The sequence below is a fragment of the Stegodyphus dumicola genome, chromosome 4 (assembly GCF_044657685.1).
Source record: "Stegodyphus dumicola isolate Sdum_Otavi_A_Nest chromosome 4, ASM4465768v1".
NCBI lineage: Eukaryota > Metazoa > Arthropoda > Arachnida > Araneae > Eresidae > Stegodyphus > Stegodyphus dumicola.
Window position 1 is genome coordinate 186005650 of NC_140771.1, and position 24239 is coordinate 186029888.

General features: G+C 32.7%; 1 protein-coding gene across 4 annotated transcripts in view; it reads right to left on the reverse strand.

The window, feature by feature from the left end:
- Positions 1–24239, reverse strand: part of LOC118186414 (solute carrier family 35 member F3-like) — a 618729-nt gene that overhangs the window by 67935 nt on the left and 526555 nt on the right. For all 4 annotated transcript variants that reach the window (XM_085815872.1, XM_035356499.2, XM_035356500.2 and 1 more), the window contains exons 2-4: positions 11243–11642; positions 6495–6714; positions 2239–2370 (exon numbers count right to left, since the gene is read on the reverse strand). In XM_085815872.1, coding sequence (XP_085671998.1) covers positions 2239–2370; positions 6495–6714; positions 11243–11642 — 752 coding nt within the window. The remainder of the gene's footprint in view (positions 1–2238; positions 2371–6494; positions 6715–11242; positions 11643–24239) is intronic.

Below are 24239 nucleotides of genomic sequence, written 5' to 3' on the forward strand. Positions count from 1 at the left end.
TCATGCAGATCCTGCATTATTTAATTTTTAATATAGGGCAACAACGTGCATAATATATATAGTACAGGGCAAATGTAATACTATATGTGGTGTCAACAGTTTGAAAGAAGCAAAATGATGTTTCGTCCCGGATTCGACTCGCATGCTCAACGCCAGTTACTCCGTAATCTCACCCACTAGTGAGACAAGAGAAGCAAAGCGTCTTACCATTTCTGCTCTCATGAGTTTGAGAGTGACTGCATGAGTGAGTTTTGAGGAACCTGCATGAGGGAGGCTCAACGTGAAATTACTTCAGTGATTTGGTAAGAGGATAAATTCCTGATGTACATCAGAATAAACACCAAAACATCAAAGCATGTCGTTTCGAGATTAATATCCCATTCGGGGCTAACGACCCTTTTGGACTTATGCGAGAAACTATTTAAAAATTTAATCCTATTTAAAATTATTTTATTTACAATTGTTTTTATAAAAATATGCAATGTATTTCTATTTACAATTATTTCTATATTATTAAGTATTTATTGTTTTTAATTAGGTATACCATGAACTAAAAGTAATTTCATTTAAATCAACCAAATTAAAAAAAAGGAAAATTTTACTATTCTTAAGAACTGCATTGATTTCTTTTAAATAGTTTAGTTTGCAATTTAATAACAGACAAATTAAGTAGGAAAGAGTAATATGTTACAGTCTTCCGAATGGCAACACATACGAATGATAAGTGAACAACGCAAAATTGTGTTTTGAGACCCATAGCCCTTTTTGGCCAATAATAATAACTACATATATGATTCTATGGACTATTGATTGCCATCATCTGTATAAATGAAAAGTTCCACAAGGAACAGGGATTTTGATATTTTTATTTTTTAAATTATTATACATATTTAATACTAATATCAAATTGCTCTTCCTTCTTAGTTATTCTATATCCTTAATTAAAGTCCGTATTCTAATCCTGACCGTTAGTATATTCGTAAGATTATTTCAAAAAAAAAAAAAAAAAAAAGAGAATGAGACAAGGAAAATGAAATTTAAGTGAGCTGGACAGTAGATTGGGATTATTCAATTATGGCAAAGCACACTAGGCTATCTGGCTAAGGGGAGGAATGCATTCGTGGAGGACATTCTAAGAGAAACTGGCTCGTATACACGTTACACATAGGGAAAACCATGAAAACGCCCATGCAGCCAGCCCGTTCGCGGGATTCGATCCTCGGACCGAACTACCAGTGTTCAAGGTCTTTACCGCTCGGCCGCTGGTGGGCTCACTGGACAGTAGAAATTTACGTAATTAATTTTAGTTGCGTATTTGTTTCAATAACTGTAGTGTAATATTTTTCTTTCACTTGATTTCAAGATTTTTTTATTCCTCTGAATTTGTATGGAAAGATTCTGACTCTTTAAGAAAAATACTTCCTCATATGACCTCTTTTAGTCTTATCTTCCATATTATGTAATATGTTACATATTACACATTATATGGCCTACATTAGTTAAATCATAATAAAATAATGTACAGAATTTTTTGTTTGGAATCATTTTTAGTGGTAAGCTTTAAGTTCGAGTACCACGTAAAAAATTTTAAACTGAAAGAGGCAATCAATTAAGTAAGCAACACTAGTTATAGAAAATATCATTAGTAAAGTGCTGAAAAACAAACAGGAGGCATATTTTGTAAAATAGCATCATAATCATTTCAATTACCATTGTAATTAAGTAATCGAATAAGGATAATATGTAAAAAACTGCTGCCAAGTTTAACTGCTGCCAACTAATTTAAACTAATATACTGATTTTAGTAAAGGATAAAAAAATAAATAGCTTACAACGATCACACCCAAGTTACATTAATTATTTATACATCAACATAAATCTGTACGCATTCTTACTTATATTTGTGACAAAATAATCAGTTTATTTTTTGAAAAAGTTAACATATGCATAGTAAACAGGAAAAAACTAAAGCTAAAAATAAATAAATAAATATTATTTCACAAGATGATATCTGAGCATCACAGAAATATATGCATTGGTTTTATATGTTTAATTTCGAAACAATGCATATAAACTATTTTTTTTAAATGTAAAAAGCTATTAAAGAAATTTAGTAGCATTTATAACTAACTAAACCTTTCTTCCTAGGCCTAAAACCTCTCCAAATATCTTCTTCAACAAATTTGCTTTTAAAAAAATAAAAAGAAAGGAACAATCTCGAAAGGTTGTATGTTTTACCTTATAAACTGCTGTTCCAGCTGCTGCTGATGCGGCTAATACAACCCCACCGAGGGTAACAGCGCGCGAAGAGACGCCATCCATGTATGCAAATAACGCAATACCTGTATTACACATGATCACTGCTACGATCTGAAAAGAAAAAGCACAAGAAGAAAAAAAAAATTAATTTATATAAATATAAGAAAAAATAATATTACCAAATGCATGGATATGGGAATAAATGTATTATAAAATGTAATAAATAACAAAATATTTTTAGTTTCTTTTACCAGTATCGCCTTCTGTTTTTAAATGACATATTACCACTTGCAATTTCTTAAATGAATATTGATAAAATTCATATTTCCATAAATTTCAATGAATTTTCGTTTACTTTAACAAAGACTATATTATTAGTCCAAAGGGGCCTTTTTCAATGATTTTGCGTCGAATCACTCTGAATGTCCATTTCACTTTTCAAACTGTTGCCACCAAATATTATCGCCCTGTATTATATTTGAAGAAATTAAATAATGAAGAATCTCCATAAATGGATGGATGTTTCTCGCTTTTCGATAGCTAAAACTTTCTCGCTTTTCGATTCAAATTTTGAATGACGTAATGCGAATATGGGCATCTGGAAGCCCAAATTTGAAATTTGGAATTTGTTTTATTACCGATTTCATATTTTATGAAACTTTAACAAATTTTGGATTAACAAATTCAATTATTTCAAAGCAAGCATGATAACGTTGTACAGAAAAAACATTTTTGTCTCCATCGCGTGAGACTGTGTTGGAAATTCTAAAGATATCCTCAATTTAAAATTATTTTTCGATACTGCTCTTGAACTGAATTTTATGGTTGAATTGCAAAGAACATGATATTTAATAAATAAAGGTAACAGGCAAAATGTTAAAAAAACGCCCCTTTAGACGTAATTTAAAATCTGAAGGTTTTTATATAGAGAGAGAGAGAAATATGTGTATGTGAAGCTAATTTATCTCGTTGCAAATAATTTGATATTAGATGAGTATTTGACTATTGAAAACGTTTACTATTCTGCAATAGCGGGTGGACTGAAGTGAGAATATCACTGAAATTTAGATTATGTACCAGACGATGCCAAGAACTTTTGAAAAATTACAAAATCACTTGATAATCCAAACACATATTTATTACTTGTTGAATATGTCTATGACAGCATACATGAACATCGGGGACAATCTACACCCCACAATTTTGATGGTGATGCATTACAATTTTAATAGAAGCAACCAAGCAAAAGGCGTTCTTTAGCTATCAAGCATAGGCAGAAAGTGACTTACTTTCTTCCACCCAACTCCGTCTGCGAATACATTCCGCCGTTAACCATATTACTGGCTAAAGGTGTCATTAAGGTTTTTAGCCAGATTTCTGTGGCCTGAAGCTACAATACTTTTAATTTGAAATTTCAACATTATTATTTTACTACTCGCAAGTGGCGAAGTCTTCTTTGCATGCACCAGTGGTGCTTTTTCCTTAAATTCAAGTAGATAGAACTCTTATTTCTGTATGGAAAATATTGGAAATCTGGTGAAACTGATATTGCGAGTATCATAGAGGCATACCGTATTAGATAGCTGGGTCATTGTGTTTATATATGATGATGCATTTCCAACCAAAAAGATAACCTTTTCGAGAACTGAGAGAGTAAGACGAAAAGGAAGACCACTCACTAGGTGGATAGATGATGTCGAGAAAGATTTAAGGTTAACTGGAGTTAACCGATGGAAGACTACTACGCCTAATGGGGTCAGATGGAGAAAACTTGGAGAGATAGCCTTGGCCTGTAACAGGCTGTGGAGCTTATGAAGAAGAAGAACTCTTATTTAAAACTTTCTTACAACTTTATAGTATTCTAGAGTCTGAAGAATTTTTGAGTTAATATCACATAACTAGGGCTCTATAGCCTAAAAGTGGATAAACTATTGAATTGAACCAAATTTGAACTCATATTTACGTGTTTTACATGCTATATCTATAACCTGTTGTTATTGATAGTTTAACAAACAGGTTCTTCAAACTTACTTTGAAATGACTGGTGACCTCTGCGATTTTTTTATGTTGACGGAAAAATGCGTAACAGTTAAGAATATTATAATGTTAATGATTTTTCTATTTTTATATATTTCAGTACATTTTTATTATCAGAATTTACTGTAGGTTTAGAGAAATGCTAAAATATTATAAACGATTTTACAAAATACTGTAGGAAGTTACTTCATATGTATATTTATACAGTTTAATTTTTATAACATTATTTTATTTGAATATCGATATATTCATTGGTACGGTAAATATGCGGACAGGTATAAATATCAACTGAGGATTTTGTATTTGTAAATATAATTTATATTTCCTTTGCTTACAATGGATAACTTTTATTTCATGTTTATAACATAAGAGGTATTATAATATTTTATTTACCCTTATAAAATTTTAAAACTCTTTTATGCTAAATCTCAATTTTTTGCACAGCTTCTAATTTCTTCTACTTGTAAAAACTAATATTTTATTCGAAATTTAGGCACTTTCTTGTTATTATGGCCCCTTATTTAAATGATGCCAAGGGATGTACGAACACTACCAAACACATAACCTTCCTAAACTTGATCACTTATTATTGTACAACAGTCACGAGAAAAACCTGAATAATATTCCCTTTCGACACAACCCTTTAAGAGGAGAGAGAATGTGTTTAAATTGGTAAGTTTAATGCTTGCACGGCGGAGGTTATTGGGGCAAGGAAAAAATTTTAAGCTATATTAAGAGCAATCTTAGAATAATATCAAACTTCATACCAGAATTAAACATAATTTGCTAAGTAGTTCTTAAACTTAACTTCATTAAAACTTGATGGCAGTCTTAGGGCTCTTTGAAAACGGGGATAGTAATATTTAGGAACTAACGAAATTTATTACCCTATCATATCTCAATTAGCTTTTTCTAAAATCCCCTTTTACGAATAGAATTTTCTGTGCAGTTAATCATCTATTTTGATGCAGGGAATACATGCTGCCGCAAATTTGAAAGCTGAGCAAAGCATAGTAACAAATATTTCTTGCAAAGTGGGGAAAAAGATAAAATTTCAAAAAATAAAATAAAATACATATGAAACTTGTTATTTTATGATCCTGATAGAAACAACAATCATCTGCTTGGGTTGGAAAGGTATCAGCAAAGGTACAGAAACTGCGGTTCGAGAAAAGGCAAAATTGATGACTGTTTTTGATTGGGAAAAGAAAACGCACAAGAAATTCATTCCTGCGGAATACCCTGTTCGCCTAATTCATAAAGACGTGATGTACAGACTGTTGTAAAAAATGATCTTGAAAATCTTGATCGAATAAGTAGTTTTCATCTGCATGTTAGTCACACAATTTCATTCTCGTCATGCAATTTATGACAAAGAAAATTGTTATAACTCTAAACCACCCAGTATATTTACCAGATTTTGCACATGCAGAATACTTTATCTTCTATAATACTTTTAAAATAATGATCCTTTCTCAAATGTCATTATTGTAATAACATTTAACCTACTCAGAAAACACCAACCACAGGCTAAAACAGTATTTCTAAATATGAGATTTACGTAGAATTGGGTAGCTGTATAAACTTAAGAGTCATATAGTCTTACAAATGTTTTATATTGGAAGCTAAGAGGTGAAAATGTTATTTATTTTTTATTTTCACCTTTCGATATTTTACGAACTTAATATTGACATTTTCTAGACTTTCTCTGAATACATCTGGAAAGCAATTTTGCTAACAGAAAAACCTCACACAATACACTATTACTAATTTATAGTTAACTGTGATTCCTTATCATTTTGTAACAAACTTCGATGTTTACTGAAACTTAAAGTCTGATTAATATTTTAACGAAACAAAAGCATTCATAGAAAAATCATTCCTTCGATAGTATTTTTAACTTTTAAAATTTAGTAAAGTATACATACGACTGTAACATTGAACAGTTAAAAAACATTACAGCGTAAATATCACACATAAATTTGCTATTTGTGTAAGTACAATGTCTCATTTTGCAAAGCACCTACTATTTATACGATAGTTTATTATTTCTATGATCAAATCATTTATCAAACAGCATTTACTAGTTGTCTTTCTTGCTTACTTATATATATATATATATATATTACTTCATAATGTATTATTAGGTTATTAATCATAGCCCAATGACTACTGCAGCTAGTTTGGTCTATAATTACCCTTATGCCGACGAACTGCTCCTGCAAAAGGACCCATGAGAGAAGATAGATGAAGGCAGCGTTTGTGGTGTAAAGAGCTATGACGTCAGTGGCGTCCAAGAGATTCAGGGAATAAACGAACATGTAGTTTGTAACGACCCACAAAGCAGTGAACATTCCGCAACGGCAAAGGAATTTGCCCACATTTAGTCCTCTTTCTTGGTAGGGTTGCACGCTCTCCCTGGAAAAAAGAAATCACAAATGAGGTGCTTAGAAATTCCAATTATTTCAATAATATTCTAGAGATAAAACCCACTCATTGCGACAACGTTACATTAATGAATAAATTTCACAAAATAACAACAGAGTTTTATTAAATAAGAATATTCAAATACACTTTCAGTAGTAAAGGGACAAACATGATGAGTGGTATTTCATTCATGAAATTTGTTTAAACAATCTGTACAGACATTATGTTAGTATGAAAAGCCGGAGAGTTGAAAAATGAGCAACCGCCTTCGCCGGAAATCGAACCACGGACCGCTGGAATACAGGTCTAGCGTGCAGACCACCACACCACGAAGGCATGCTAGGAAGGCGGGGAAATGCCTTATAAATCAAATAAGTAAAAAAGCAAATTATATATATTTTTAAACAAAGACCCCACAGGCTGATGCCTTCCAAGACATTCACAGTATCATTTGAATTTTAATGCGTTTTAAGTCGTTTCATAACTCTCCATTTGCATTTCTCTTAATTAAGGAATTTGAACAAAATACATGATGTTCTTTAAAAACGCAATACATTAAAAGCAGTATGAAAATAAATACTGCAAAGAATCTAATTAGAAGAATTTATTTTCATTCGTTGGTGTACTTAGTAGTCCATCTCAGTCACAATATAAAAATTATAAATCAGGACAGAAGATTTAAATGATAGTCGGTTCATGTCCACGTTTATTTCTAGTTAAGTATATAGGGAGCTCCACAATAAAGTTTACATTCTTTAAATAATAACAAAAATTGTGACGTATGACTTGATTTGGCATTCTGTATTTGCGCAGAAATGCACATGTTTAGAGTGTTTGAGCATACATAGATATTTTCTAGTTTCTATTTCCATCGGTGGAGAACTTTAGCGTATACAAAATGGCAGAGGTCACTAAATGGTTATTCGTGCAATGTCACTGTTTTATAAATTAATCCTGGAAAACTGGGAATATGTGTTGATGAAAAGACAAAGAAGGACAGAACATCTGCTACTGTATCAACAATTTTGGTGAGTTGATGAAAAGACAACGAAGGACAGAACTTCCGCTACAGTAAAGATAGCCAGATTATGTGACAATTTTGAACCAGAATTACTTGTATAAGATGTTGTAGAGATATTAGAGTTTTGGGAGCAAGAAAAATAAAAATTAATTTTGGCCTCATCAGAATTCGAACCACAAATCTTCCAGCTGCTGGCTAAAAATGTTACTATTTGTAACACTACTGCACGCACATAAGAATGCCATAATCCTTTATAATGTTAAACAGTTACAGTGTAGTAGGAAAAGAGCAACTAAAGCTATATTGCAGATAGGCACAAAACTCCACCGGGAAGTCAGATGTTTACATTACACGAGATATCACAATAAGACTCTCCGTGTTTCCTTGCCGCGGAAACATATTGGTTTAAGTTGATTGATCTACTGCACATCGTTTAAGATAAAATACACGCATGTACATAAATTAAGGATAATGCAAAATCAGGCAAAGGAAGAGTTAGAAGCAAAACAAATTTCTTATTTGTAAAGCTTATTTATTAAACAAAAGGTTGTAGGGTTATATTTATTTTAACTAACATTTATTTTAAGCTATCTTTCCTGTCAAGCCTTTACTTTCCCCTAGAATTGCCAATGCCAGAGTATGTACATTTTAGTAGAACGCGCAGAGTATTCAAATTTTTAGCAGAAACAATTTGAGTTAAATGGAAGGGAAACGAGATTTGTAAGTGTGCTTCTTGATTCACGAGCGTGAAGGTTGCTTGGTAGAAATTTAAGAACCGCGCGTTTCGGCCGGTGTGCCTACTTCGGCAGTTAGTTGAATCTTTCAACTTCTTATTCAGAAAGTTTGCTGAAATCTCAGCTGTATCTTAGAACGCGGTTAAGTTAGTCACGTTTATAGAGCCTCATAGATAGTGACTTCGTTAGTTATGCATCTTGTTATTTATTTTTAGTTGTACTTTTCTATTTTTGTTGCACCGCCGGGTCGGCGCAGTTTGTGAGCGTCAAGTGAACGCAACTGTAATTTCTAAAATGAAATAAAAAGGGATTAAACCCTTCTTACGAGTTTGTGTAATTTGCAGTTCATAGCAGTCACTACTACTGTTGCGGACAAGTTGGGGGCCAAGCAACATCACAAGGTAAAGAGCAAAAAAAGATACTATATGTTTGATATTATTAAAAAAAAATTAGCGATTTTTTCTCCCTGGAGCAAATTACAAAAAACACCTATTTACAAAAAACCAATATTACATGGTTGGTATGACTGTTAATACATTGTATGTCTCCCAGACGATGCAATACAGTCCGTACAACGCCTAGGCATGCTGAGTATCAAATTATCGATCTGATCTTGGGGGATATTACACCACTCAAAGCAATGCTCTCCGAAGTTCCGGTAGACATGTAGGAGGAGGTTGACGGGCTGCAACTCATCGGCCAAGCATGTCCCACACGTGCTCTACTGGATTCAAGTCCGGTGAGAATGCTGGCCAGTCCATACGGGTGATATCCTCCGATTGAAGGCATTCGCTTACGATGTTTGCACGGTGAGGACGGGGTTTGTCATCCATGAACACAAATTGTGCGCCCATGGCACCCCGAAAAAGAGTTCATGTTGTTCCAGAATGACGTCCCGATAGATTTGGCTTGTCATGGTTCCAATTTGAACATGCAGGTAAGTTATGGAACCCAGAATAATTCCACCCCAAACGAGCATTCCTGCACCACCGTAACGGTGTCGTTCAATGATGTTTTCTTGGTGGTAACGGATACCTGGAGCTCTCCATATGAACGTCCGGCGAGAATCAGACTGCAAGCTAACCCTGGACTCGTCGGAAAACATCACACAAACCCACTGTTGCGGTGTCCATAAGGCATGCTCTCTACACCAGGCTAACCGCAGGCGACAGTGAGTTGCAGTAAGTGGAACGCATCTGACAGGTCTACGAGCATATAGACCAATCTGCCCTAAGCGTCTGAACACGGTCTGTCTTGAAATTCTCGTACCAGTGGCTGAAGAAAGCTGACGAGACAGGTCTGAGGTTGAGCTCTACCTGTTTTTTTTGGCAGTAACTGCCAAATACCGGTCCTCATTCGGCGTTGTAACTCTGGGGCGACCTGTGCTGTAACATCTACTCACATTACCATCATCTTGAAATCGTTGCCAAAGCCTGGAGATGACACTCTGGGCAATTCTAAGTTCGTCTGATACTTCCAGTTGGGTACGCCCACATTCCAGACGGCCGATAATTCTACTACGCAAAAAATCATCCAAATGCGTCCTGTGTCATAACTATTCGGTTATTGCACTGAAATGCTTATAAAGCGCCTGTGAACAATTTTACTTCTTTGCCTGTATTCCTTATATATCAGTCTCTTACACTCTTGTCATTGTGACGTACCATCGGTGTCATCTGGTTACTTTCTGAAATTTGCATATGATTCTTGAAGATGTGTGTAGTGATTTTACAGGTGACATATTTATTTTAGAGTTCGATTTCCGCGTGACTCCGAATTATCCTTAATTTATGGACATGAGTGTATTAATGCCAATAGCAGATATTTTGAAAACCTATAATATAGTTTCTACGACGCTGGCCAATGTTGACGTTATTGACCAAGGTTCGGCAAAGAGGAGATCTGATGGGAAGAGTTAATCTTTCACGGGGGTAGTAAGAGGACGTTAAATACCAACTAGACAACAAGAATATATCCGGGAGATTTTATTGACTAAACAGCTTTGAAACAAACATATAAGCATTGTCTTGTTTGAGCAAATATTCGAAACATAAAGCATTTTTACAAGTATTTTACCAGTTCAGTTCAAACAACCCTTCATAACATGTTGGCCAAAATTGTATATAAATTCCATTTTTTACTCTAAGGAACAGGAATTATAACATACAAATTTCATACTCTAAACATATGATCATAAATCCACACGTGAAAAGATATGCAGTACATGAAAGTAGAATGTTCTGTCAATGCTTTCCACAGCTGCTAAGTTGGCAAATATCTGTGCATGTTTTGCAGAGTGATTTACTATTAATTCTTTAAGAATTCTTCAGTCATTACTATGATTTAATCGGTAAAATTCTGCATGACGGGGTTTAATTATCAGTTTGATGGAATGAATGTGCAATAAATACTTTATGCGTTTCCTATAAATGCCTACAGATTACTTTCAAAAGATTTTTGACATATTATTGTTGCAAGAGTAAAGGAAGCTGAGCAAACATATCTCGGAAGAGGATCAGCTAGCCAAAATGTTTGGAAAACTGTAATCTGTTGTGTCGCATACTTTAACATATACGACACACCAAAAGTTCATATTTACTGCTATTTGGAGCTACCAACCTTCAAAGAGTGTACGCATACTTTTAAACATCTTTTCATATAAAATAATTATTGTTTCTGGAAGGCAAGTTACATAAATTGTATATTATGACCCAATAATTGAGAAAAGTTTATAAAAAGCAAACATGCATGTTGAATAACATACGTGAGTTCCTTTTTAAGGGATGTCTTTTCCGAAGCTGGTGCACAAAATCTCGAAGTGAGATAAACTGGGAAAAACAAAAAGTTCAATGTGGTGCAGATCCAAGTTGTGAAGAAGGGAGCATTGTAAAGAGGATATAGCATTGCACTCCTCCTTTCGCTCTCCTGTGGATTGTTCGTAGCCGTCAAGTTGAGTTGTGCATTGATTGCTAATGCTTCGGAGTAGTCGACGTACATCGCTCGTAGAAGATGAGTACCTCCAACCCAAGAAACAGCGACGAAAGAAGTTAGAAACAAACCACAAGACATCCGCTTGCGGTGCTCTGTAAAGCATGTCCTTCTCGTCACTTGTACATATGGTTGTGGCTCTCGATTGCTTTCTCTCTGTTCCAGCATTGCATCTCCTGCAAGAAAATGAGCTTCAAATTAGAATATTTAATGAAATTGAAATTTAAAACGCAGTTTAAAAATAAAAAAGAACTTTTTAACGTTCTATGACAAATTACGCTAAATAATTTTCTTTTGGCCCTTATGATATTTAATTTGAAAAACCTGTTAAAATTAAATATCATATTCTTGATAAAACTGATAAACTGATAAAAAAGGACCATTATTCGCTCATACAGGAGCCAGAATCAGAATATATCAGCTATGTATTTTCTTCTGCAGGGCTAGCTAAAGATACAGCATGTACCATAATTTCCCATCTGGCACTGACTGAGATTTCCCTTGAAGAACTTGATGTGATACACAGAGAACGAACTGTAATTAATGTTGGTTTGAGAAATGGCGTTATTGACCAGAACTACTGCTGTGCCGATTGGTTGGAAGCTCGATTACTTTTCCAGAGAAAAGACTCTTCAAAATTTCACCACGCCAAACTCAGTTTCGAAGCAACAAACTGGGCCAGCATGATTTGGCGGGATAGTAGCAATATCTCTTCTCCTCCATTATTAAGGAACATTACAGATGAGCACATCTAAATTCCGTTAAAGATTCGCATGTCGCTGCAATCGGATTCTAAAGTTTCCCTTGTCACACTCAAGCTGTAGAATGGTGTGCTAAACTTTTGACCGGATTATTTAGAGTAATTACAGGCACTGACTCAACAGACAGCTTTATTCGTCTACATTCCTATCAAGATATATCACACCAAAATTTCAAAAAAAAAAAAAAATCTTAGGTGCATTCTTTTGAATAGCAAATGAATAATAGAATAGAAAAATTTAAATTGATAAATATTACTGCGTGCGTAAGGGTTCGTTATGAATTAAATGCACAACTCCGATGAAAAATGAAAAACATTTATTATTATCACAACAAGTAAACCAAAATGCCTAAATTTCCTCAGATATTCGTGCAGAATTACAATATCTCACAGTAGTTATCTTTTAACTACTCAAATGTTCAGCAGAACGTAATCAAAACAGCTAGAGAAAGCTAATCCGCGACTTCGCTATAGTCAAAAAGAGCCGTTCTCTATACAAACTCTTAAAAACAACAACTAACGAACTGAGAGGTTTTCATGCCGTTTATATAAGCTTTTTAAATGCGCGGGAATTTTCTGGTATTTTCTCGAAATCAAAAACATATATTTATTTATTAAATATTAAATACATGTGCTCTGGTATTTTTGATTTTCCGACCTAGCTTTCTCCTAATATTCGTAACGCGCTGCACTGCACAGGGAATAAAACAATTTAATTTGTAATTTTACCAACATTAGTATTTAAATGCCAAATCCGTAACACTGCCTCCCTCCCAAAGACTGCACGTCTCGAGCAGTACAATACTAAATACTTTGTATTTGATTTGTATTTAGTTCGAACTTTTCATAGTATAGAGGGCGCTGTTGCGCTAAAAGAATTCTGTGTGTCTATATTATGTAACTATAGGTTCGCCGTTGCGATGTGTCTGCATTACTGTGATATATTTTGGTGTTTTCATTAAATATAAATGAAAGATATCGTCATGTATTTTTCTAGATCATGCGGTCTGATGTCTGCTAGGCATTCAAACTGACCAAATCAAGATCAAAATTAGACTGATGCAAACTCGTCGAAACAAAAATAGCGTTCGAACAAGAATCGTCAAGTGTTATACTCGCTTTTCGAACTACGCATTCCTATCGTTAATCGCTTCGTAATAAGTGTGCTGTCGCCGGGAAATATCGTAATGGTGGGCTGAGTAAATAGTTTTGTTGAAAATTTGTTTGAATAGAAATATTTTGTAATTGTCGAAGTAGTAAAGTGGTTTGATATCGTTCATCTTGTTTGATAAAAATTTACAACTTTCGCTTTCGCATTTACTGAATGTTTGCATTGATATTTGGAAGTTCGAATGTATTTGCAAGTAAGAAAATGTTGTGTTTTCTTAGAATTAGAATTCGTTGTTAATGCTTTGAAGTGTGATTTGTTGTTGAAAATTACAGTTTGTTTTCTTAGAATTCTAGAATTAGAATTTATTGTTAAAGTATCTGAGGGGTAAAATCTGTTACTAGAAACTGTGAAAATGGCTAAATTGTTAAAACTTCGAACTAAGCGTGACATATATCGTGAACAAACTTTAAAGTTAGTAGAAAAGATAAAAAGATATTTGAATGAATCAGATATTGACATAGATGTATGTGATTCATATTTAGAACAGTTGAATAGTAAAATTGAAATTATTAACATACTAAATAGTGACATTGATGAATTGTTGAAAGAAGAACAAGAAAATTAACGATGAAATTAACACAGTAGATGAATATAATGAAAAAATAATACCAGTTAAAGTAAAGTTGCAAAACAAAATTAAATCAATTGGAAAGGTTCCATATCAGTCAAGTGAACAAACAGTAAATCCAGAAAATGTTCACGTAGAAAATAAAACTTTGCATTTAGAAAACAGAACTAAAATTCCTAAACTTTCGCTTCCTCGATTCTATGGTGAGCCTTCAGAATATTTAGATTTTTGGAATCAGTTTGAGAATTCTGTGCATAATAATTCTAATTTAACTGAGGTTGACAAATTTTGCTATTTAAAGTCGTTATTAGGTGGTAAAGCCTTAGCTAGCATTAAAGGATTCTCAATTACTCCAGAGAATTATAAACAGGCTGTTAAATTAATTTCTGAAACATTTGGCCAAAGAGACATTTTAATAAATGCTCTCTTGTCACATTTATTAAATTTGTTATATTTGACACCTGTAAAAAATGCTTCCAACATTCAGGCTCTTCGGAACCTTTATTTTGAAGCCCAAACTCAAATTAGATGTTTAGAAGAATTAAATGTCAAATCGGAAACATACACAACAATACTGACTAACATAATACTAAAAAATCTGCAAGTAGAATTGACTCTTGAATTTTCTTTATTTTCAACAAAATATTCATTCAAACAAAATTCAACAAATTCAGAATTCAACAAAAATATAAATAATTGTCATGATTTACAGGAATTCATGAAGTTTTTACATAATGCTATTAGTGCAAGAGAAAAAGCATTCCGTATTAATTCTAATAATGTATCATCATATAATAAATTTCATTCTAACCAACACAAACAAAACAATGTTCGAAATCAGAAACGAAATTTCCCTCCGAGTCGTAATAATCAACACGCGTCAGTAACAGAATTTATGACGAAAACTTCCCAAGTTTGTTTATTCTGTGGTGAAGGTCACTATAAGACTGAATGTGAAAACATGACTGTACAACAAAAAAGGGATAAATTAATTAAGGAAAGGAGATGTCTATTGTGTTGTAACACAAATTGTTTTGTGAAAAAATGTAATAATCTCTAAACAGTATTCATTCTGCTTTGGTAGACATGCCAAAGCTATTTGTTTTAAATTTGAAAATTCTAGCAAGTGTAAATCTAATTCAAAACCGGAAGAAGAAAACCAAAGGAAATCGAAATTCAGCCTACTATTTCGAATTCAGTTGTAAACTATAGGAATGTGATTTTATTGCAGTGTGTTATGACAGAAATTGTTGGTCGTAAATCGTCAGGTATAGTTATTGCAATGCTTGATAACGGTAGTGAGAAAAGTTTTATTAAAAGAAATGTATCTATTAAGTTGGGATTAAAATGTCTAAGGTCAGAAGCATTAAAGATTTATTCATTTAGAGCAAAGGATCCTTGGTTGCAAATATGTCGCAGAGTTGAAGTGAGATTGCGAAATATTTTAGATGGAAAAGAAATCGTAATACAGGTATTGGAGACAGATGAAATTTCGAGGGCTGCGATTAATTTGCCGAATGAGAGTACGAGAGCTGAAATGGAAGCCAAGGGATTAACTTTAACGTGGGGATATAATCAAGCGTCAGATGATAATGAAATTTCCTTGTTAATTAATAGGTATAGATTTTTATTGGAATTTGACAAAATGTTTTGAAAGGTTAAATACGTCTTTGGTAGCTGTAAACACAGAACTTGGATGGTCCTTGCAAGGAAATTGTGGTGATATGAGTAAAACGGTTGCTGTGAACTTAGTTTTGGGTGATAAAAGCACTGTGTCAGCTGAACTCAGGCGTTTCTAGGAACTGGAAAGTTTAGGTACTGAAAACAAGGAAGTGGAGTGTTTGATTTTTGTGGAACAGGAGATACTTGATGAAATTAATAATTCTGTTGGGTTCGTAGATGGAAGGTATTGTGTAAAGTTGCCGTGGAAACCAGGTATGGAGGAGAAATTAGCAAATAATAGAGAAGTAGCTCGATAGTCTGGTTAGGAGATTTAGAAATGATACAGCTTTTTATGAGGATTATAAAAAGGTAATTGATGATTATCGTAAGGAAGGTATCATTGAGAATTCGTCGTCAGATATTGAAGTGTCATATTCTGAGCAGTTATTCTACTTACCCCACCATGCAGTCATTCGCGAGGGCAAATCTACTAGTCGACTTCGAATCGTGTTTGATGGGTCTTCTCATGAAGGAGGGCAACTTTCGATTAATGACTGTTTATTTAAAGGACTAAACTTGCATCCAAATTTATTTGAAATGATTTTAAAGTTTCGACAAAATACAATCGCCTTCACAGCGGATATAAAGCAAGCGTATCTACAAATTGTGATCGATCCTAGTGACAGAAAATTTACTAGATTCTTCTGGACTGATGATATCGGTTCTAATTCATATCAAGAAATGAACTTTATTAGAGTTTTATTTGGACTAAAACCAAGTCCATATTTATTAGCTGCAACTCTCAAATATCATTTTGATAAATGTAAACAAGAATTTCCTGATGCAAATTACTATCAGAATGGTTTTATGTCGACAATTTGATTGGATACGAAGAAGACTTGCAAGCGGCTTTGAAAATTACGACTGAAAGTGTAGAAATTCTCAAAAGGTGGCATGATAATACGAAAATGGAAAACCAATTCCACGGAATTGCGTAAGTTGTGGAACGATGCTGAGTTCGACATCGATGAAGAACAAAGCTCACGTATGAGACTTGACTCACCATCCAAGGTGCTGCGTCTAGTTTGGGATCCAGATGAGGACAGTATATCTTTCAACGTTAAAGAATTATCAAAGTTTGTCAAGAACGGAACTGCTTCAAAAAGGTTTATTCTTCGAGTAGTGGGTCGTATTTATGATCCTATCGGATTTCTTGGAAATTTTTTTATAAAGTTGAAGTGCATTCTACAAGAAATGTGGAGTCATGACATGAACTGGGATGGCAAACTTCCATCATCACTGGATCACAAGTGGCAGTTGTGGTGCAGTGAAGTCGAACACTTAGAAGATTTCCAGATTCCTAGAGGTTATTTTTCAAATTTGAACTGTAAATTTATTTCAGTTGGGGAGTCCGTATGCGAACTGAAATAAGACACTAACAGAATTTCATGAAATAATACATAGCACAGAAATGAAATATGTAAAAATGATTATATTTAGTTTACTTAATTTCTCGGTGAAAAATTTGATTTAAAATCTAGTTTTCTTTGCAGCAACATGACTTTGCAGCTTTGATGCAATTGCTACTACATGCATTGGAAGCGGATGGAATCTAGATGATGGCGGCCAGGTCCGCAATGATGGTTATTTCACCATATTTGCGTAAGACATCCCGTATCAGAATCAAAGCGATGTATTTGTGGTCATTTGTATATGTTTGTATATATGGCAGCTGAAAATTTATCCGCTTAAGGATGTCATTGCACAACTGTCTGTGACGCAATATAAATTTACCGCATTTGACTCTTTGGCTCACATTTGGAGAATGAAATCACAACAGCCGAGAAGTACTGGTGGTTTTACATATTAGTGCACATAACTAAAACTGCACTATAAAAAGTATCATGCATAGATAGGTGATAAAATTATATGTTTAAAAAATTTAAAAATTACAGAAAAACAGGTAATTTGAATTCGGTGGATAATTTGTTCACAAATCTTAAGTGAATCTCAATTAGGTTTTTTTTTTCATTATATAGCAACATATGCCACATAGATTTAAACACAAAGATGGATGAACCAACCAGTGTGGGGGGGGGAACTTTCGTCAAAAGCTCAATCCAAAGCTTTAAAATGTTTATATAAACGGAATAAAAATATCTGTTAGCGTATTTATTTCAATAATCAAATAATAAATTAAAATGCCGAATTTAGTAAAACGTTTTATTATTGAACAGGGTTTAATATGAAAATAAAGACATTTTTATAAAGTGATAAAAATAATATATTGAATTTGTTATTTAAAAAGGCAATGTTGGCACATATATATTGATGCAGAAAACTGTATATTCATTCTGTAACGGAAAGAATCCCAATAATTCAATTAAAAAGAACCTCGGAAAATTTATATAAATTCAAAAATTAAGCTAAGTATTATAATGATGAAACTTGTATTAGGATTATTTAGATAATTGCATAGCACACGAGGACTATCTACTTCAGCAGAACACGGAGAAGTATCTAAAGTTTTTGTCAATTATTGCAGATGCATTTAACGGTACGGTACTGATAACAAATTTAAGCTGTTTTACTTGACATCTCTACACATTAAGTATGAACGTTGATTCTTCCATTACTTCAACATGGAAAGTGTGCTTAATGACCATGTTTTAGAGCTGACTATCGACCGTCGAATTTAATCATTAATGGGGAGGCAAGTATTATTTATACACAATCTGTTACTATGGTAACGAAATTTGGCACAAGCGTAATACTCATATTCTCTTATTCACGTCATCGGTAATGAAATGCTTTATCTTAGTAAGATAGCTTCCGTTTCGAAAATATGTGAATGAATTTTTTTGACCTGATGCCAAAATAGGTTCTGCCCACTCATTAATAAATCATTAACGCAAATAAACTGATATCTGCTAGGAAATTAGAGACAAATGCGCTCAAAATGGTAAGAATAAAATATCACATTCTGTAACTTTGTATGCGTAACAGTAGCGTGACTACTCACCTACAATATTTAATCCTAACTTATTAAAAAATACACTAGATCTGGAGAAAAAAGAACACTATTTATATTTGCTTTTTTCTGCTTTTTAGAATATTTTAAGATATTGTTATAGATAAACTCGACGTAAAACTACTAAATAAACAAATTTCCAACAAATACAGAAAGGCAAACGCTTAGACTCACTGTCACCTACGTAGCTTATATTTTTGTAATTTTCTTTTTATATATATATATATACTCTATTTTATTTCGTATGAAATTTTCAAAAAGATATTACAGTATATAAGAATATTATAGATATTTTATGTATAAGAAAACTTTGAACATAATTATTTATTATTTTTACCGGATTTTGCTAAATTAAAATCACTTGAGAAATATTAAAAACTTTCACACATAAATGTTTTCAAATTAACTTTGTCAAAAGGAGCTTTACTTCAGAGAAATTCCCATTTTATTTTTTTTTATTTTATTACTTTTCGTTAAGTATATTCTTTCCGTTGAAGCTGAGGCATAAGAAAGGTACAATACAGCTTTAGCAAGCACTGTTCAAATCCGAAAGAGATCTTCTGCAGCATTTCTAATTTAAAAAAACCTTGGTTCATAAAATCCTGAATTTATGAGCCTTTTCTGAGTTATCAATGAATGCTATTCTTTATAACGTCGTTCCTAATCTTTTATAGCTATTTTCTTATATATGAATTGAAAACTTCAAAGCAAGTGTCATGTATGTTTTGCACAAATTCAATGTTTATAAAAGCGTTTAATTCTAAAGAGTGCAAAACAGACTGTTTATACTGCGTGGTTTGTAAGTGGTTTTACTGTCTGTTTAGCAAGAGTCATGTAAGTTTTACACACTTTCTAAAGCGCGCAAAACAGACATGCCTCAACGTGGATGGATATGTACTATTTCACCAATGTCTTTTTCTAGCATTTTACTTTCACCTATATTAAATTGTCACATTCGCTTCCACATATACATTTTTGTATATCAAACTTAGCGTAAGAGCTTTAAGTTGTTATGGGAGACACCTTAAGAGTTCAGAAAATAATTCACAGACATTTTCATTTTATTCTCTCTGATGAAACTGGAGCGTAAAGACGATATTGAAAAAATAGTAAACGCATTTTTAATTTACTACTAATTTTGTATTTACCTAATGTTTGATTTTATTTTTGGTAAGTTTAATGTTAAGAAGTAGTAGTATGTGTTAATTAAAGTACTCTGTAGTGGTGTCAAAACTAATTTAGCATTTTAAACAGCATTTTTAAAACATAAAATGGCGTGTTGATTCATATACCTCCTTGACATGCTTTTCAGTAGCATTACTCAAAAGGAATAATGCTCTAAATCTGAAAGTAAAAATAAATAAACTGCAAAAATATGTAAGTAGAAGTACTACATCTAGTATTAAAGAACTAATAATAGTAAATTTAAATAAGCCATTTTATTATTTATAGGAAATATAATACTTTATTATAACTTCTTCTTTCCCTATTCTTCACCAGAATGCAAATTAGTTTTATGTGTATTTAAGCTTTAAGTTTTAAATTTTTAGATCAGAAATTCTGCCATTTACGTTCTGCTGTTAGAATTTCGCTACAGCTCTGCTTAAAGGTTAGATTCTGCCTTTACTTGTTACCTGTTGTTTTAAAAACTGCCGGTAAAATATGAACCAGCTATATTCTACATAATTTGTAGACTTAGGTTATGTTTAGCAACGTTTGAATTTGACTGTATGCTATGCTAACTTGAATATTTAGATGTGATGGAAGTTTCATGTCTAGCACAATTTGTGCCTGTTCTGTTACAATAAGACCCAATAAAAAAGGTCATTTTAAATTCGTTTTATATTTCGTGCGTTGTATAGCGATATTATATAGGCGTAGCGATAACTTCCTATTTGTCCAGTAGTGTCTGCAGGACTTATCGGGTAGCTTCCAGTTACAATGGAAACACTACACAGTGTTGAAAGAAATTCATTATGTTTATTTTCATTCAGTATGTTATAAGGTAGAGGCACTGAATGGAAATTTTACAATTCCATTCAATGCCTCTATAATTCGTACTTTAAGAATTATCAATTAATCTATTGATTCCTGCATCTTAAATTTCTTCTTGGCTTCCTTAGGACTTGGCTTAAGGAAGCTTAAGCTTCTGGATAAGGCGCATATGATCCTGGTTTCTTCTTCTCGTATCTACTCTTAACTGGAGAGACTATAAGTATTGTTAAATGGTCACGCACACTTAGTTAGGCTTAAAAAAGTATCTCCTACTTTCTTTTTTAAATAAGTTTAATATTAATTAATTGCAAGTATCAAATGGAAAAAAGATCATTTTATTTTTACATGTTCAGGCAATCGTTTGTAAAAATTAGGATTACATAATAAATACAAATATTAGAAACAAAAATAGACAATTGACCTTTTTGAATTATATGTAATCACCACAACTGTGAATTTTGTGTGTTTGAAAGTATTCTACAGCTTGAAGCGGGTCAGTGATAAATAATTTTACAAAAATAAACTTATTAATAAACTGTTTTACTAATAAACTTTTAAAATTATTTTATCTGCCATTTAGTAAAAAAGGAAACATTTATTAGATTCAGCAATAATATTTCTTCAGAGTAGCTTTCCTGTATATAAAAGGAGCATCAGAGAAATAAAGAATATCAGTTATCTTACGTTACACTGAAATTACTGTAAGAAAATTAATATAATTGCTCAATAATTGCATGAAATAATACAATTATTTTAATTCTGTTTCAAAATTTTTATGGTGCCAAATCTGAAGTTAATGATCAGTTTGAAACTGAATAATAAAATTTATTCCGTTTATATGCGCATATAAATATTTCGATAATTTTATTAATATCCGATAGTTAAGTTTAAATGCATCGCTTGACGCATACATTTAAGCATACGCTCATCAAGGCATTATTTGTACAGATTATGCTTTGAGAATGTTTAATAGCGAACATTTGCATAGGAGTATATAAATAAAATTTATAAGACTCTTGAACATATACAAAATGCGTAAATGTGGCCTGAAACAAGAGCAAATTTCTTGTAACCCATAGACTGAATAATCCTTCATTTTTCTAAGGGCTTGACAGACATGGAATTCAGCAAGCATCATGTATCAAATTAGTGCGCAAAAGTTTAAAGGAAAAACTTGGTTTCCTTAAGTTCTTCTGGATAAGGGGCATATGATACTAGGTCTTCTTCTAGTATCTACTCTTAACTGGATTTCTTTGCTTGGTTCTCATCTGTTTTACATAATACACAGAAATCCTTCAGTATGTTTTTCTCCCTGCGGTTTGAAACAGTCCACGGACAAAGAATATTAATCCACCCTGCAATTTATCTTATTAATTCTGCAACTCAGAAGCATTAGAAAGCAAGTTGAATAATTGTTTAAGTTTTTCAATATCCAGACATTTATTAAGATATATTTAAAGTGTATATATTTTAATGTTTCTGATGTTGACGATATCAGCGCAGAAGAAATTTGTGTAAACGTATTAATTACCGTAAAGAAAATTTTCCGCTAAATGCCTGAATCGCGGCAATCAAGTATAAGAATCTTGAGAATATTCCTTTCTGACATTTACATAAAAACGCAGCTCTTAAACATTCGTCGGAAGTGAAATCCTGTTGACTTCAGGAATTAATAAACTGCTGAATTAACAGTAAAACAGAATTTTAATTGCATGTGCAATACTACAGCAAATTTATATTATTTATTAAAAAAGTTTCCCTAATTCGATTTTGTATTTTCCTCTGAAAATTGAAATCAGCACAAGAAACATACGAGACACATCTAAATCTGCGTGATTGATTTTCATTCTTTGCGGAATTCTTAAAGTGTAATTTGAATTTTACTAATTTTATAAAACGCCTCTCCTATGATCTAAACTAACTCCCTGCAAAATACATCTAACGCCGTTTATAGAACGACATGGCAAAATCCATTTGGCATGCTCATATAAATAAATTGACCTTTCACGTTAAAAATTTGCTTATTTATTCATATCAAAAAGTTTTATAAATATCGAAACACATTAAGTCAATATTAAAAGTATGCCATGAATATGCGTACCGTAAAATATTATATTCTTCTTTGGATATTTTTCTAGAAAATTATATATACACAAACAAAATTAAGTTTTTATGTAGGGGATACAATTCTATTGTATTACTGTCTCAGAACTTAAAACAGTGAACTCAATATGCGGCTCGATAGTTTCTTATTTACGACACAAGAAAGCTTCTAAGGAAATGTAAAAATAAAACTTACGTAACATTCAAGAAATACCTTGGAACATGTTTTGACAGTGAAACTGAACAGGCTGCAAAAAATAACTTGGGAGTTAAGCGGGTAAAGGCATAGTTTTCATGTCTAGGAATTGAAACATAAAGCGTTTTTTTTTTTAAGGAAAGAAAAAGGGCAATAATATATTTTGCGAATAAAAGATGACCAGGTGAAGACAGTAAAGTGTTGGACGACCACAGCTGTAAAATATTTACCACAGCTTTTAGAATTCTAGTAACTTATTAAAATGTAGACAATTTTGTTGTTATAGAAACCTTAAAAAGCCTCTTATTTGTCAGTTGAACCTCTTATTTGTCATTTGAAGAAAATTTCTGAAAAACCATGACAGGAAATAAAAGGTTCGAAGATAGCGCATAAAGTGAGGCGCAAAAAGTTGTTAAAGTGATTTTCATTCGAATAAGAATTTATAACCTTATATGGAAATTTTAAATCTTATTTTTTAGATAAATCTTAAATTCCTTTGTATCCCCCTTTATTTCTTACTGATTTTTTATTATTAGTTTTTCTTTTATATACAGTTATGCTGCATATTAAATAAGGTATCCTTTCATTTAAGTACTACAGTTCCTCATTATTCAGGCTAAGAATAAATCAAAGAAATTACGAAATTTAGAAGTAAATTTTTATTCTCACTGTACAGTATTGAGATTACAGTCTTGACGCAGTACTGAAGTAGTCACTTTTCGCAGTACCCACTTTATTGTTACCAGAAACTTTATTGCTCTAGTTTCTGATATTAATTACTTGAGTGTGCATCTGTTTACTATTCGACTTCGGATCTTTGCTAGTATTTTTTCTTTAAATCTCGAGACAGAACCCAGGAACGTATCAGGCTAGTTTTCGTTTCTCTAAAATGTGCTTTTCGGCCAAATAGGCCCGGCACTCTATATAAAGTATACACGTGAATTATTTCATAGACAACTGCGAGAACAACTTGCGGCCTCTGAAAATCGGCGTTCTATACAGCTTATGCTTGAAGGTAGTTCTGAGCGCAGATTGTTTCTTACGGTAGAATATCAGACGTGAACGCCACAATTCATTTGCATACTGTAGCCACACCATGAAATGTATGAGTAGAAATTTTTGAAGAAGTGACAAAAAAAAAAAAAAAAAAAAAAAAACAAGCATAACATAAACGGTCTTAAGCCATGACTATTAGGCGTTGAGTTTGCAGGAACCAGAACAGCATGTCATAGTTCTTAAGAGAAAGGATAGAAACCGGAAATGGAAGTTTTTGAGAAAAATTTTGAA